Below are 16,654 nucleotides of genomic sequence, written 5' to 3'. Positions count from 1 at the left end.
AGGCTTTGCAAATAGGAGATACAGCAAGAAAATACCAAAAAAATTATTTCAGTTTTGAATAAAGTATCAGCATTGCTTAACCTCAAACTGATAAATTTCCTTTCATATACTTCCACTGCCCCTACACATATTTGCAGCTGTGAAGATTTAATATAGAACTTAACTCCCACTTACTAGGTGGCACATGGCAGACTGCTCCTTGCAGAAGTCGTTCACAGTTTGCGCTCTTCCAGTGCCCCGAGGTATCCATATACACACAGCTGCCAAAGGCCTGGGACTCGTCATCTTCCCAGAAGGTGAACAAGGACCGAGTCCCATCCGACCATTCAAAGTTAAGCCCATTCTGCCAAACCAAATTTTACATTATTCCTCTGATATACTTTACCACCACACAAATGCCTTTTCTTTTGTTGGCATCCTGACCAGAGCTCCTTCTACCCCTCCTACGGCTGGGTTATAAACAAATGGCAGTTCCAAAGACCCTCCCGAATTATTTCTAGAAGACCACAAACTACATCTAACTTGCTGTTCTGTTTGGTGGGTGAGTATTTGGGTCATCAAGTGCAAGTGATTATTGGGCCATAAAGCAGCTCAAAGTGAACCGTAATTTGAATGTTAACACTACAATACATATAATTTTTTTTTTTTTTTAATGTTTTCTATGGCTTTCTGTTTTCAGTGTTCACTGCACCAAACCACCTCTCATTAAATCTAGGTATCATGTTGCAGAACATAGCGAGGGCTCAAGCTGGAGTTTCAGTTCCAGATGCACACTTCCCCTAACTTCTAGTGAATGACACAGCTTATTAGCTTGCTAATGAAAAAAACAAACACGTAAACAATGAATCCATTACGCACATCCGCAGTGAACAGCCCGATCCAGTGGTTGTATCCCAGCCGATTCACAATGACTGTGAGGAAAGCTTGGTGATACTGGTCTGCAATGCTGACCAACTCAGCACCATTTGCCATGCAGGTTTTTAAAGCTGCAGACCACGTAAAATTCCCACGTATTAGGTTATATGTTCTGTTTGCATACTCTAAAGTATCTGGCACAGGGTACATTTCAGATGCGTTGATGACATGCCTGGATGTGTCTGTTATAAACAGAAAAAGATTATTTTTTTAAATGGACAACTTGAACACAGTGGAACAACTCATAACAAAATTAAAACTATGCTTAAAAACAAATCTGAAGATTACAAACCCCTTGATTTCAGGAAGGCACAGCAAACAAAAAAACAGCTCTCTACTAGAACAGTATCTGAAATTCCATCATATCACAAAAGTCATGACAGGAGCGAATGAATATAATGCGTACCAACAGAAAAACCTGGATGGTGTTGGTTCCACTGAGTGGAACCTTTGAAAGTCTGCAGGAAATCACACGGGATCTGGCCATATCCCAGATGTGGGCTGCAGCATGCTCTTAACCCTGACTCCTTGCATGTAATTTAGAGCAGTTCTTTCTTGGAGGATTACTTGTAATCTTTTCCAAGCTCAGTTCACAGCACAATACCTGGACTCACAAATAATTGTACAGACACAACTGAGGGGATGACAAACAGCTGCTTCGCTAAGATGTGGAGTGTTTATAAATTCCGTTTCCTTTACAGCTAACAGGAGTGTTAACAAGCATCTTAAAGAAGTAAGTTAACTGATTCTTTGTAATCCACAAATCATTTACAGTTTGAGATTTCTAAGCAGAAAAAGTTCTGCTCCTGAGCTAACTGAAGCGCTCTGATTTGTTCCAGCTTTCAGTGTGTGCCACTGCTTAAAAAATTAAATCAGGAAATGCAGTAAAATGCTGACATAGTCCTAACACAAGCATCACTGCGAGATTAGAGCCTAGTTCCCATCTTCCTCCTGGCAGGCTCCCTCCTGGACAGCCTTTTAAAGCCATTTCTGACTGTTTGGAGCAGCAGTAAGGGGGTTAAGATGAAAATATAAACACAAACCAATCTGAGGAGGAAAATGCATTTTTTTTTCCCCTATACTGCATGCAAGATCACTCCTGCACACCCCACAACTATGCTTTGTAATAAATGTTGTCAAACATGGTTATGGTTTGCAAGAGCCACATCTGTTCTGCCCAAAGAGTGCTGTTTTGCTCTATTTACTCTGTTGAGCCTCTTGGGGAGAGCCACAGGAGCTACTTCCTCTTTAGGGCTTAACTATGAGGTGACAGATAAAGCTGAGCCATACAAAACAACCACCACATCCAGTACAGCCCCCAGAGATGCTCCACAAAGGCTCAGACGACAGCTCTGCCTTGCCTTTGAGTGCACACTTTGCCAGTTTGGTAACATGCTGCAGCATGTTTTCAGTATTCACTGCACCAAACCACCTCTCATTAAATCTAGGTATCATGTTGCAAAACATAGCGAGGGCTCAAGCTGGAATTTCAGTTCCAGATGCACACTTCCCCTAACTTCTAGTGAATGAACGATACAGCTCTGCTACTCAGATCGAGCAAAACCACAGCGAAACAACGTGTGTTCCCTGTGAAAACCTGCTGCTTCTGGCAAGTGGACGTTACAGCGACAGAACTGGAAAAGCACAAGAAGGAAAGCCAAGCTACAACTGATCAGCCACAATTGGCTTGCACTGTTCACACAAATACATCTTCTAGATTCTAGTCTGGTCCGAGACTGCAAGTCCAACAACAACAAATATTTTCATCCAAATTATCCTTTTGTAATTTCATGCTGCCACTCTGCTTGCAATGACAGACAACATGAAATTTCATCTCTAGTCTTAAATCCATGATCATGATATGTAGCTCAAAGCTAGGAACAAAATTTAACAGCAAAATTTTTTTTGAGAAATTACTTCAACATTACAGCTATTGATTTATTAAATAGTGTAAAGCTAGTCTGATGAAATATCAAAGTGAAACTACCTTAAAAATCTTTTATGTTCCTGGTTTTACAGACACCTCTAACAAGCTGCTTCTAGATGAAAATAAAGTGAATAAAGTGGAATTCAACACAAGAACAAATGAGAATAGAAGCAAACCAAAACAAATTCTTACCCTGCTTTTTTTGGCAAACAAACCCGTAATTTTTCTCACAGTTTTCTAAGTACCATTTTCCCGTAAAATAAAAATTCGGGCTATTTGATACCAGCGTACAAAGTGGAACTTGCTCTTCAACGTTGGCACTATTATAACGCTGTCTCTGCAATCAACACATAATCTTACATTAATTATAAATGACACCATGTAAAACAAGATGTAATTAATAATTAGCTGAAAGTCACTATTATAAATAGTTAGGTAGAACAATGAACATTCACATAAATACTATTTGGAATAATAGCCTCATAGGAAAACGTGTTGCAAACTTGCACTGAACGAACTAAAACATTAACCAAAATAATAGCTAACTTGGTGTAGAAAATATACTAAGGTATGAAATCCATAATATTATTCATAAACTTTGCTCAGACCTAGTATAAGATACCAACCATATAATTTAAACCCTGGTGCTTGACTGAAATTGTAAAATAATGGGACTACAGCCATAAATTACATAAATAACTGTCTGGATGGTGCTCTTTTTACAATCTCTAGCTATGTTCATAATATTGTGCTCACAGTTGTTTGAAGTTGCAGAAATTAAGAGAAGACGAAGTTGCTATAACAAGTTAGGCCTTGTCTTTGGAGCATTTGTGATGATTACAGCCAAAACAACAGCTCAATGTCCTTAAAACCCTCAGAAATACTCACATGCACTGCTTGAATTGGAGACCAATTGGAATACATTGGAGGATTTTCATTCACCCACTTTTCATAATCGTCACTCTGGAAGCCTATCCAAACACTCGTTTTCCGTCCAAATAGATTCATTGTTATGAAAGCTGAAAAATGAAACAGAAGTAAAATATCAAATACATTAAACTGGTAACCATTTGGCTGAAGTCTCTTCCAACACGTTAAAGCACTGAAAAATTAAACTACCAATCAAAGGCATTACCTACTTACTAGAAAGTAAGAACATGAGTGGCATTTCATTGTCATCTAGCTATAAATTCAGTAACACTAATTAACTTCAGCTGGGTCAGGAGCTAGCCTATTAACTAATAAGTCTTCCAGAAACTGTGGCAGTAGCTCGAACAACTTAAACTGGATTACAACTTTATTCGGGGTACTGGATCATTGAAAAAACTTTTTTCATTTTTAGTGAAAAGAAATACTTCTCAAATAAAGACAGACAATTAGATTCTTGCCACCTCCCAACAGAAGGTTTTACAAATGCATGGAATTCAAACACAGATTTTTGTGAATACGGATTTTAAATATTCCTGAATGTGCTAGCATTCACTTCTCTGACATTTCCAGCCCAGAACTTTGTGCTATACTATAGATCAGGTTTTAAGTAATATTAATGGATAAAAATGAGATTGTTTTGACAACAGTGCAATGTTGTATTCTTTATATTTTGGGAAAACAGGAAAGAAAACATACTGATCTGTTTAAAGCAGTGGAACCCTGAGTGGGATTTTTGTGATCTTTTTTTCCTAAATCTGTATCCAAGATTAAACTTCACTAAAGCATCACAGTGAACATGAAATTTCATTTATTTAAAAATATTCCAGTATTCTACCTTGTTCCAGTTCATCTTCGATGGAGGCGAGGGAACCATCATATCTACTGCAGAATGCTTGTGCAGAGTACCAGCTCCTCAGGTGGTCTGGATCCTTCGGAATTTGTATCAAAAAGCACTGTTTCAAAAAATAAAAGGCTTACTTTGTTTTTTCTCTAGTTTAAACTGCTCACTAGTTATTAAGAGTGCTGGATCCACAGCCTCAGATGATGCCATGTGGTCAGTAGCGTACTACTGCATTTCACACAAAGACATAGGTCTCCTTCCCTGCTTTTTCAGTGTCTAACCTGTCCTGTTGAGAACCCCTGGATACCACCAGGTGGGCTAGTTAGGATCTGAATCATTGCCACTGAAACACTTTGCACACTTTACTGAAACTACGTATTTCATTAGTTTCTGTCCTGTCATTTATTCATTAGTTTCTGTCCTGATCATTTCCATGTTCCTGGTATTGGTGTTCAGCTGCACTTAGGCTTGGATTCAAACTATTTGTTTAAAAGTAAATGTGATCTAGGGTAAATTTATCATTCTGGTCACTGCATTTTAGTGCTGGGATAAGCCTGGTCACCTCAATGCACGTCACCATTACGGAATGTATGTGTTTAAGAAAAGCCTAATGAAGTGACTGCCTTTGAAACTTCAATTTCAAATAGGCTTTGGTTTATAAGCATCTTTGACAAACACTATTTGAAACCACATCTTTAGGAGGATGACAACCATTGTGTACACCAAGGGGTAAGAGTTCTGTTTTTAGGCCATAACAGAATTGTCATATAGGGAAAAGGCATGGAACAGGCTTTTTGATAGCATATGTTTAAATATGCTTAGAAAGCTTTTGCATAAATAAGTTTACATTTCCTTGAACTAAAGTAAAATTTAACACTGTATTAAGGCAACTTCTGTGTACAAAGCTACTTAACAGCAATAAACCTTCGTATCACTATATCAGTATTCACAAACCTAAGGGCCCTGCTTACAAAAACCAAGAAAGTCTTCAAATACTGAATAATCTTTAAGAAGTCCAATTTCTGTCGTAAATGTGGAATGCATTTTGAATAGTCAAACAGCAGGAAAAAATGTTTTACTTTGAATCCAAAGTGCAACCAGCCCTTGGGACATATTCCTTGTTGGTTCTGGTCTTTTGGAATCTCTTTCTCAATTTTCCATGCAATTTTACGTTTACAGATACAAGGAAGAGAAACAGTACAGTTTTCATCACCCCAGAGTCCTGTGTAAAAAGAAAAAAAAAAATCAGAGTTAAATATTCACCTGGAAATTGGAAAGAACATATTTTTAGCTTAGATATTGTTAAGAAGGGTATCCCTTTTACTGGTTGAACAAGTCAAGATCCTACAACAAATACATTTGGACATATTACGTGATAGTACACTAGATGGTCCATGGGGCTCCTATTTTTATTCACAGTTTGATTTTATTACATTAAACCATTTTCTCTGTGCTGAGTCATGTAACATATGCCTATATCATCATTTTTAAAAAAAATCAAAAATCAATTACATAAAAAAAAGGAAACATATAGGAATGATGTCTTCCAGATAAAAATAGTTTAACTTCCTTTCATTGAAAATTGTTGGCAAGATGCAGGTACTGACATCCAATGCTGACCTGCTTAGAAGCAAAACAGATTTTTCAGTGGAACACAGTGCACTCAACAATTTGCTGACCTGCTCCCATCTGTTGGCCAGCTGATGGGAGCGGGCAGGATTCTCTTCCCCCTTTTTTTTTCTTTTCAGTTTTGGCTTTTGGATTACAGGAGTGCAACTGGATTACTTTTTTTCAGCTCTTCTCATAAATATAAAGCTGGGTATTTTTTCCTTCCAAGGAACCTGACATGTTTACCTTATCATATGACTCACAGATCAGAAAACAGAGACTGAGAAATCATAAAAATCACTGAACTGGCAACACTTTATTTATTACAGTAGCAAAAGAAAGATCTATGTGACAATGTAGAGGCTAGCACCATTGGATAACAAAACATGGTACCCAAAATTCTTCAGCAGATTGGCTATGCTATCAAAAATGAGATAGAAACCTGAGTATTTAAAAATGTTTGCTGATATAAAAACATTTTTTGAAAGTCGGAAAAATTGCAGCTCAGTCCATCTGGCTCTTTTGGTTATAAAAAAAGTGACTGTGAAAACCCGCAACGCATCAACACTTTTTGCTGTGCCACATAATAGATTCTTAAGTAAAACTAAAGATTCAGTATCACTGGGGTATTTATATTTTGACATTAAAATATTAGAACTATTAATATACTTTTAAGCCCTATCACCTTGTCTCTGAGCAAATTCATGATACTTTGCAGCTCTTTTCTTAACCATAAAAACAGTTATGCAATCTATAACCAGGTAACAAGATTGTTAATACAAACTGCACTTCTTGAAAGCAATTAAAAACATAACCCCCTTTGGACAACAACAGAATCAATTCAAAACTCCTGTAAAACAGGAAATATAAAATAAACCTGTTTGTGATGAAATGAAGCCACATCTTTTCCCTGGTTTATGCAGATCTCGTTGTCTCCCGTCATTCCAGTTCTGATATGTTACTAGTGATTCATCTCTCCAGCTGCACAGAAATGTTAAGACTGTAGTTACACTTTTCCCTGTCCTGACCTAAAAATACAGCCCCCAATAAAAGTGTTGTAAGTAGATACAGGGTGAAAGGTGCCCACTTATTAACTAAGTGTTAAAACAAATGAAAAATGGGCTGGTAGCCTTTGGCTTTCATCTTTTGCACCCCATTCAGAAGAAACACTGTAACATGGAAATAAATGAAGGGTAATATATTCTGAAAGGTATTTACATGAAAGCTGAAGTTGTCTCTTGAATATCCCACTCAGTCATCAAACAGTTTTAGTCCATCAAACTGAACGGCAGCTTGTAAACAAGATATGCCAAGTATAAATCAGAGCAGCTGAAGCAAACTCTTACCGAAATTCATTGCTGGCATTTTCTGCATGCAATCCAATCCACCAGTGAACATCACTATTCGATAGCTACAAAAAAAATGTTTTGCCATATGTTTAACTGTTGTTGCCCTCTTATCAAAGCATTAACAAACGCCTAAAACCAGACCCTGTTTGTATTCAGACAAATAGCATCTCCTTTTGGGTTCAGATGGAAAAACAGGTGCTGAATCCTGCCTGTGTGAATTTATGGGACTACTTCTGCCTGACTTCAGCAAGGTTATTCATCTAGGTAAAGCATGACTTAGGCCCCAGTTCCCACTGGACTGCTGATGCAACTAGGTTGTCAATTTAAGGAATTTACAGCCTATCTGCCCTGGCAATTACTCCAGTCTTGGTTCAAAACTACTAAAGTAGATAATTATTGAAATTATAAAGTACAAATATTTCCTCTGAGCATTAGATAGACCTGATGTTTCCAGTATGCTTTCTAAGAGTATTTAAATTACTTCTTATAGCTCATACAATGGATTCAAAGACACGCTTTTTAGACTGATTGTTATGCTCATGAAAGGTTCTAGACTTCCAGTCCTGAAAGCAAAGTATTATGGATAATTCACAGAAATAACGTAATTCAAACAGCCACTTATTACCGCTGTGCTAACTTGATTCTGATTTAAACTATGAAGGAGCCTTCACTTTCAAGATTAGTCAAAGAGTCACAGTTTGGGGGTCTCTGGGAAAGTCTGCAGGGGAAAAAAGGAGTTATGAATGTTACAGGGCACTGTAAATGCTATCTGGCCATTTAGAGGCATTACTTTTTCTCCATAAAGAATTTAAGTGCCCCACGTATTTTGGCAGCCATACAGCCCTTAGAGTTAGTTAGGATTTCATAAGCTAACAGCTTAGATGGCGATATCAAATAAAAAAATAAAAAATAAAAACTGACATTTTGGACAAAGAACAGACTCTAAGTAATGCTGTCTAGTTTGATATTGACTGGTCCTTCAGTTTATCTTTCTAATCATAGCACTCAGCATACATAATAATTTTTTCAGTAGTAGTGAAAAACGTGGTTTTAAATCCCATATGAAGAAATCTTTACCGTTTCCTAATAGCACATACAAATTCTACCCAGACTCCTCGTTAATATTTTAGTGATTGCCGTCCTTACTCCTGCTTCCACAGAAAATTAGTTACAAGCATTTAAGGACACACCTGGCTATACTACAAAAGTTTAGCCAAAGGCAGCAGGTTTTAAAATAGCTCAATCTGTCATATTCTGAGAAGAAGCTTGAAGTTAACCCAATTTCAAATGCAAATGGAGTAAACTTGGCATTCTCACCATCAAATGCTACGATATCCACTACTTCAGTTATGAAGCTGCTTTTGAAAAATCTCTTGTAAGTAAATATGACTTTAAAGAAGCATCCCGATTAGCCATTTTAAGTGATCTTAAGTTGGAAAAATACATCCTTTTTTACAGCTTTGTTATTTTTGATGTCATAAGCATACCATTTTAGATAGGACAGTGATTTCACAGTAGTCTCTAGTAGACATTGATGAAGACAGCTATATCCAGTTATGGTGCTCTTCTACTGTAAGCTATTTCTGCCATGAACTGCTGATTTAAATCCAGTTCATCATGTCTTGATACAAAATCACTTTAGTAACAGACAAAAATGACACATAACTCACTAGAAACTTAAAAATACCATTCTACTAGAGAACAACTGTCCTTGTGTTTTTATTTTATGTTAAAAGCAGAGAAGGCTGTACATAACGCAAGCAAAACTACATAAGTTTAAGCCAAGAATTTTTCTGGCTCAGCACTAGTTGATCTAATTATTACACTTTGGTATCCCTTTGCATTACAACTGTAGGATTTTGCCTTCAGTAAGGCAGACAGTTTTTCAATTATATGAGGTGGGTTTTTTTTGTGTGTTTTCCTTCTTTCATTTTACTAAGAACACCTAAAAGAAAACACACTGTTTCTTGGAAATTCATCAGCTTCTGTAGTTATTTCTCAACTTCAAGTCTGTTACCTCACTGTAGCTCTACAGAAATTCTGCTTTCCTACAGAGAGAGGAATTTAGAGGCAGGTGTCTTTTTCCATATAAATATCCCCAGTATTAAAGGTGTCTTATACAGGAGAGACCAAATAAAGCTGCAGAAATAAGGGAATGTTGCCCAAGTTGACATATGCTGAGGAAAAACTGACGTATTTTCCAAGGTCATAAGGACACATCACTAGGGTTTGAAGCTCTAGATTAAATTAAGTTGTAGGGAAATTGGTATTCAGAAATCAGAAATCATTTTGGCCAGCACTGCCCAGGATTAATCTTTCCAATCATGGTGTTGAAGATTCCGACTATGAAGACTGTTTCAAACACCTGGATGTACTGCCCACCTCATGTTAATATACTCACAGCATTGCTGCTCCCAGACCAGCTGCCAGTCACTGAATGGGAACAGACTGCAATTATGAAGCTGAGTGGGACCAGGACCAGGATCAACCCTGCTGGGTGCAGAACTGACCCAAGAACAACTGAGGAGTCATAAGGGGCAAACTTGAACTCAGCTCAGCTGTGCTAGTATCTGCATCCCCTTGGTCATGTAGGGGTGGGAGGAGAAAAAGATAAGTGGGACATGCATGTGAGACAAATCTTTCTCTTATATGAATTCATGTCTATCTAATTACGTTCATAACTTTGGGGCAGACAACTGTTTTTTTGCTCCTTTTACAACTCTTGAGGGAGATAGACCTGCTCATTAGCACAATGATTCTGCAGGTTCTGAAATGTCACTGACTTCTTTAGCTAAGCGGGGTCCCAAGGAGGGATGTGGAAAATAAAGACAGCCAGAGAATTATTTCTGAAGTAAAATGTCTTTTGGATTCTACCTGAAGTAATAGGTAATCAGACTTCCCAAATTATGCAAGAGAAAATAACCAGTTTAAAAAAAAAAAAAAAAAGTGAGAGGGTTTATTTATTAAAATTATAGTCTTTGTTACCTTCTTAATTTTATTTTCAATAAATGCTTGTTCACCAGAAGAATTTATTGTTGCCATTCCACTTCGAAGCCAGCCGCAGATAAACTCATAGGTGTACCAGTCCGTAGGATTTACGTGAAAAAGATACTCTGCTCCTTGGTAATATGACCACGGCAGTTCTAGCAAACAAGCAGAAGAGTGAGAGCTGTGCAGGCATAAAACCTCACTGCAATTCACGTTCTTTGCAACTCACGTGGCCTGCTTCCAACCACCTGTCACAGGACAATATCCCACAACTAGCAGCAGAACTGTATTTGACAGATTAAATTATGACAACAAATGAATAATTAGCAACTTTCGGCTTTATATGATATCCTGTGTTAACGAAGCAATATTAAAAGGGTTGCCTGGACTTTGCAAAAAAGCAATTTTAATGTTATTGAGAGAATATCAAATTCATGTGCTTAATACTGGCAACATTCCTTTATCTAACCTAAGCAGTATCTTAGGTTTCAGCATTCTTAACCAAAAGAGCAGCGCGTTTTCTTCTGTAGCAATAAGAAGTTCCTACAAGGTTACATAATGTAAATTTTTTAACTTAAAACAGTTTTTACCAACAGCTTAAATTACATTTTTAAATGATAGTATTTCAAGACGTGACAAAAAATTAAAAAAAGGTTTTCATACCAGCTATGTACCAATCTGGATTCTTTGGTTTAACACCTGCAAAAATACATAAATAAATTAAAACATATCAGATTAAGAATGAGAAGAGATACTGCACTGAAATTACTTTCCCCACATGGTGAGAATTTAATCAAAAAGATGAAGAATGTTGCTATTCGCATCCAGGGACAAAAATAAATAAATAAATGCCACACCTAGCAATTTTAACATTTTTAGCAACATTGCTACTTTCCATGGAAAATGCAAACTAGCCAGCAATGCAAAATGGGCCAATGGCAAACCAACCGTCTTCCAGCAGGTATAACTCAAGTTTTTCAAACTAAAAATATGAGAATAGAATTGCTATTTATAAAAATAGAATTTTCCCCCTGTACTCAGCTCTGGTGAGGCCGCACCTCAAGTACTGCGTTCAGTTTTGGGCCCCTCACTACAAGAAGGACATGGAGGTGCTCGAGCAAGTCCAGAGAAGGGCTACGAAGCTGGTGAGGGGCCTGGAGAACAAGTCTTACGAGGAGCGGCTGAGGGAGCTGGGACTGTTTAGCCTGGAGAAGAGGAGGCTCAGGGGTGACCTTATTGCACTCTACAGGTACCTGAAGGGAGGCTGTAGCGAGGTGGGGGTTGGTCTATTCTCCCACGTGCCTGGTGACAGGACGAGGGGGAATGGGCTAAAGTTGCGCCAGGGGAGGTTTAGTTTGGATATTAGGAAGAGTTTCTCTACTCAAAGGGTTGTTAGTCACTGGAATAGGCTGCCCAGGGAAGTGGTTGAGTCACCATCCCTAGAGGTCTTTAGAAGACGTTTAGATGTAGAGCTTAGGGATATGGTTTAGTAGAGGACTTGTTAGCGTTAGGTCAGAGGTTGGACTCGGTGATCTTGGAGGTCTCTTCCAACCTAGACTATTCTGTGATTTATACATCAGGACTTTGTTTAACTCCTGCTAACTAAATGTTAATCATTTTTAACCTGCCTTCACAGATAAGTCATTGTAACTGGCCAACAAACCCTAATGGCTGCATGTAGCTTTGCCATGATTTCATGCAGAAGACCACTGGGGAGAACTCCAGATTCAGACAAAAAGCAGTCTTTTAGATATTTTTTTCTTGTCTCTTCTGAATTACAAGTCAAGGGTGTAATAAGCAATGTGTGTTAATTAAAATTTCACCTTTTGGTATTTTGCATATCCATTCACGTTTTTCATTGCAGTGGGCAGGAAAGACTGTTTTATTTACTTTGAATGCACCACAGTTTCTTGAATCATCTTCAACATATTTGCTCTCCAAAAATGAAGATACAACCTGTAAACAGCACAGCCATTATTTTTCAGGGAAAATTCAAGATAACGCATTTCAAAATTATTATAATGGAAAAAAAGGAAGGATATGGAGATGTGCGCATTGTAAGAACATGAGAAGTAACTTCCAGACTACGGAACTAGAGGAGTACCTAAATTATGGTTGTAAAATATTAAAAATGGGATCCATACTCATTTTCTTGCTATGTCCTGTTCAATTTCCCATCCTAAATCACCTTAAATCACTCCACCTTTGTAAAAAAAGTTGAATAGCTATAAAACGTAACAGTTTTTTGACATGGCACTGGAACAGGATCCCCAGGGAAGTGGTCATGGCCCCAAGCCTGCCAAGAGGCATTTGGGCAACATTCTCAGACATATGGTTTGATTTTGGTGGTGCTGTGTGGAACCAGGAGTTGGACTCAATGATCCTTGTGGGTCCCTTCCAACTCGGGATATTCTAGGATTCTATGATTAGCAGTGGTTGTCCAAGCCTAACAGCCTTTGCTTTGGTTCAGCACCTTACATGACTGAACTTTGAACTCATTCTGCAATTACTTAAGTAGTGACGGCAGAGCTGGCACTGTTCCTTAAGGCTGAAAACTAATTACAGTTTAAAAACTGACCCTTTTGTGTGCTCCAAAATCCACATGCTTGTTCAGAAATCTTTTACAATGCAGTGTGACATATCTTGGGCTAACCACAACAGGCTTTGCAGGAAAGCACACATCCACAAAACTTTGTAATTCTACTAAATTCCTTTTGCAGTTGTACAACTCTTTTGCACAGGCTGTTTTAATAGTAGTATAATGTTAAACCTACTGTAACAATTACTTTAAATGTACTATGTGGATGTGAAAAAAGCAGAGCTTTCCTGGCCAGCATTCGTTAGTTCACGTGGCTTGATTTGGGGAACTGATGCGCACATATGACTTGAGAGGTTTCTGAAATATATAGTATACATGTATTTACAGGTGTTCTGTCAGACCACTGCCACGTCCCTCCAGAAAGTGGGTTTCTTTTATTAAATCCAATCCAGAATTGTCTTTCTTCTGTCCTGTGACGGGAACAGAAAAATACTTCTCACACACTTTTTCCTTAGCCATTTCACAGATTATTTTTTAATTAGCGCAAATACTCGTATTCATTTCTATAAGTCAAGGTATCATACTGTAATACATCTATTAATATTTTAGTATCCTTGAAGTAAACTCTAGATTTGTTTCTAAAATGTTAAATTTTATTTTAAAGAAGAAAATGTTTAAAGTAGGATCAAACTGCAGAACCTTCAGTTCAGCAGGACATGTTAACTCACAAGACACTGATATCAATAGTCATTTGACACCTACTACAGAGATCATCTTCAAAAAGAATTACATTACAGTGTTGCTATTACACTTCTTTTCACCTATTTCCAAATTCCCAAGTAAAGAGTAGTGACTTCCTTAGATACTATTAAAGAGCATGGAAGGCCTTAAATCATACATTATTTTTACAGATTAGTACATTTAAGATAAACTTTGTAGATGTTAATAAAGTGTATTTACCTATCAAAAATTGTATATAACAAATTGTTTAGAAAAGTCTCTTCATAGATATGGGAAAAACTAGCAAGATGTGCTCCAAAATCTTGGCATAATGTTTCTGCTTCATCCCATGTTCTTTTCATCAGAACTTTTTCACTGTGAAATATCTGCAATAAAATAAACACCGTCATAAATGTAGTTGATTTTGGAGAGCAAGTTGTTTCAGAAGCCAATAAAAATCAAATATTATTTGCAGCTTTTCCTACAATAAAGTCTTATATATTTCTAACATAGTTCCAATTGAAGTCTTAAGACTTTTATTCACTTTAAAATGCAGTGAAGAATGGTAACAGTTAAGTAGAAGAAATGTTTTATTTAAATATTTTTGGAACAGTTTATTCCTAAACTGATACAGAATCTGAGAAATTGAATGCAAGTTTGCCACTTACCTTGTAGCAGTTGAATAGGTTGGCTTCTGACTCCCATCCATAGTAGCAGGAACTCAAACGTCTTGTAAAAGTAGGTTCAGGTTCTTCATAATTGATTTTTTGCTTGCACAATGACATTGCTTTGAAGTTCCTACAGCTTTTTATTTCCCAATAACCAACAGGGTTCTCTCCGCGCATTGCCACACATCCTCCAGAATGACCTAAAGCACAGTAGTAAGCAGCAAGTGTTGGAATAAAGCACTGGAATTTTGTGATTTTTTGGTGAAATGTCTGTTTTATTGGCATCCAGTTCTATATAAAATCTTGATGAGCTTACAAAACTAGCATGTTCTCTGGTCAGTGACCACGTTGTAAGCCTGTCTTGGCTGACTTGAGCTTGTAAAACGAACAAAGGATTCCCTTCACAAAATGCAGGAGATAAAATGTGACTTAAAATAGTACTTTAACAAACTGCAGTAGTAAAGCAATAAATGTAGAGTCAAAAACTTGGAAGAAATTAGTGAAATGGAGTGTATTTTCATGTCTCTCAGGTATCTCTAAGACGTTTATGCTTCAAAATATGAAGAACTTAAATTTTAGTCGTCTAAAGAGTCAAAACCTTGGCCACATCAGCGGTCATATTTGAATGAATGTTCAAATGTTCTGTACATTAACCTGCTATTTCATTTTTTCATTTCTGTTTTCTTGTAAAGTTTTCCTTTGTATTACTATATAGCAAACAATCAAACAAGCAAACTAAGTATTAGCAAACTGAAGAGGAAGAAGAAATAAACCTCCATACAGTGTCCTTATTGCCAGAAATATATGGAAGACAATTAATACCCTCTTCGTCATATAAAATGCAAAATGGCAAATCATGAGTAGTGATAGCATTTTGCTCCCCATAAGCTATTTGTTTTTGTTGTTTTTTGTTTGTTTTGTTTTTGTTTTTTGAATCAGTGCATTACTCACGTGGCTGATGCTTGTTCCAGTTTGTGTAGCTCACAGAGTGATTCTTCCCATCTGTTGTTAGCCAAAAGTATTCCCCTGTGTTGTTAAGGTCTTGCAGGCCTATCCAAAAATAAGTTCTCTCAGATTTTACCATGCTATGGATCATGCTGGTGATAAAAGCTTGTTCAAACCTTAACAAAATGATCAGGACAAAAAGCTTGTTAGAATATAGGTCAATTGGTGTTGCGGTAAGTAGGTATCATGAAAAAAAATAATCACCCAAGAATAGAAAAATATCTAAAAGATATTGAATTTTCTTTATAGAATTCTGTGGTAAATTTCACACAGAAGTCTGTAGTATAAAGCAAGCATAATTTTTCCTCCTTCTTCTTCCTTTTTATTTTTTCCTCTCCAGCATTTGTGCACATTCAAGGAACCATAGATTGAAATCTCTCAATGCTTATGGTACAAAATGTTAAAACAGAATATATTCATGATGAACAGATAAAAGTAAGGAAGTCTTTAAAGTAGAAGAGATAGTAGGGTCACAAAAAGATACAGAATAAAGAAAAGCAAAGTCTTTGCACTGAATTATCTAATTAGAACTGGACACACAAAATGGCACTAAAAATCAGAGCTGAAGGATTCAAAGCACCAGCTGTTCTGAGCTGTTTTGACTGCAGAAGCAATTAGTTTTGCCTTCTGAAATTTATTCATTTAGAAACTTAGATGAGACATTTAGATCTTTTTCAAGTAATAATGGTTGCATACAGCAGCCCCTTGTCACTTCAATGTAATTTATTCAGATATAATTGGTATAGCATTATACAAAAATGTTTTAGTTTATAAGCACATTTAATCAGCTTATGAAAATATACGTCAAAGTTCTCAGCTTGATAAAGACTTATAAAACTTGTCTATTTTTTCCTCCAGATTGTGAAAAGAACTGCTAAATACCGTAAGAATGATGTAAATGTAAAAATCTGAATGTATCTGTAACAGAGTGACTGAGAACTTCTTTTATTTTTTCATTTCATTTGCATGTTCTCTTTTTGTATCAACTCTTTCTATCCAATATAATTTTAATGAATATTTTACAACCAACACACTGAGAAGTTTTTGTATTTGTCACATCAGAGCAACAAAGCTAAGCAGTAATTAAAACTTAAGCTAAACTAACACTTATCTTCCTTTGTTGCTCCCACATTGGAACTGGAAACTAACGTAATAAACAATGAT

At 36.8% G+C, this 16,654-nt stretch overlaps 1 protein-coding gene across 2 annotated transcripts in view; it reads right to left on the bottom strand.

Annotated features, from left to right (window-relative positions):
* The window catches only part of PLA2R1 (phospholipase A2 receptor 1), a 44,438-nt gene that overhangs the window by 6,536 nt on the left and 21,248 nt on the right, over window positions 1-16,654 (bottom strand). For both annotated transcript variants that reach the window (XM_035331372.1, XM_035331371.1), the window contains exons 11-25: window positions 15,437-15,606; window positions 14,486-14,685; window positions 14,058-14,203; window positions 13,483-13,567; window positions 12,382-12,514; window positions 11,222-11,257; window positions 10,556-10,713; window positions 7,568-7,632; window positions 7,099-7,202; window positions 5,693-5,835; window positions 4,608-4,725; window positions 3,731-3,861; window positions 3,035-3,179; window positions 859-1,097; window positions 175-343 (exon numbers count right to left, since the gene is read on the bottom strand). In XM_035331372.1, the coding sequence (XP_035187263.1) occupies window positions 175-343; window positions 859-1,097; window positions 3,035-3,179; window positions 3,731-3,861; window positions 4,608-4,725; window positions 5,693-5,835; window positions 7,099-7,202; window positions 7,568-7,632; window positions 10,556-10,713; window positions 11,222-11,257; window positions 12,382-12,514; window positions 13,483-13,567; window positions 14,058-14,203; window positions 14,486-14,685; window positions 15,437-15,606 (2,042 nt within the window). The remainder of the gene's footprint in view (window positions 1-174; window positions 344-858; window positions 1,098-3,034; window positions 3,180-3,730; window positions 3,862-4,607; window positions 4,726-5,692; window positions 5,836-7,098; window positions 7,203-7,567; window positions 7,633-10,555; window positions 10,714-11,221; window positions 11,258-12,381; window positions 12,515-13,482; window positions 13,568-14,057; window positions 14,204-14,485; window positions 14,686-15,436; window positions 15,607-16,654) is intronic.

This window comes from Oxyura jamaicensis, chromosome 7 (assembly GCF_011077185.1).
Source record: "Oxyura jamaicensis isolate SHBP4307 breed ruddy duck chromosome 7, BPBGC_Ojam_1.0, whole genome shotgun sequence".
NCBI classification, from domain to species: Eukaryota; Metazoa; Chordata; class Aves; order Anseriformes; family Anatidae; genus Oxyura; species Oxyura jamaicensis.
Note: the sequence above shows the minus strand (reverse complement) of the source record. Positions and strands in the feature narration are given on the sequence as shown.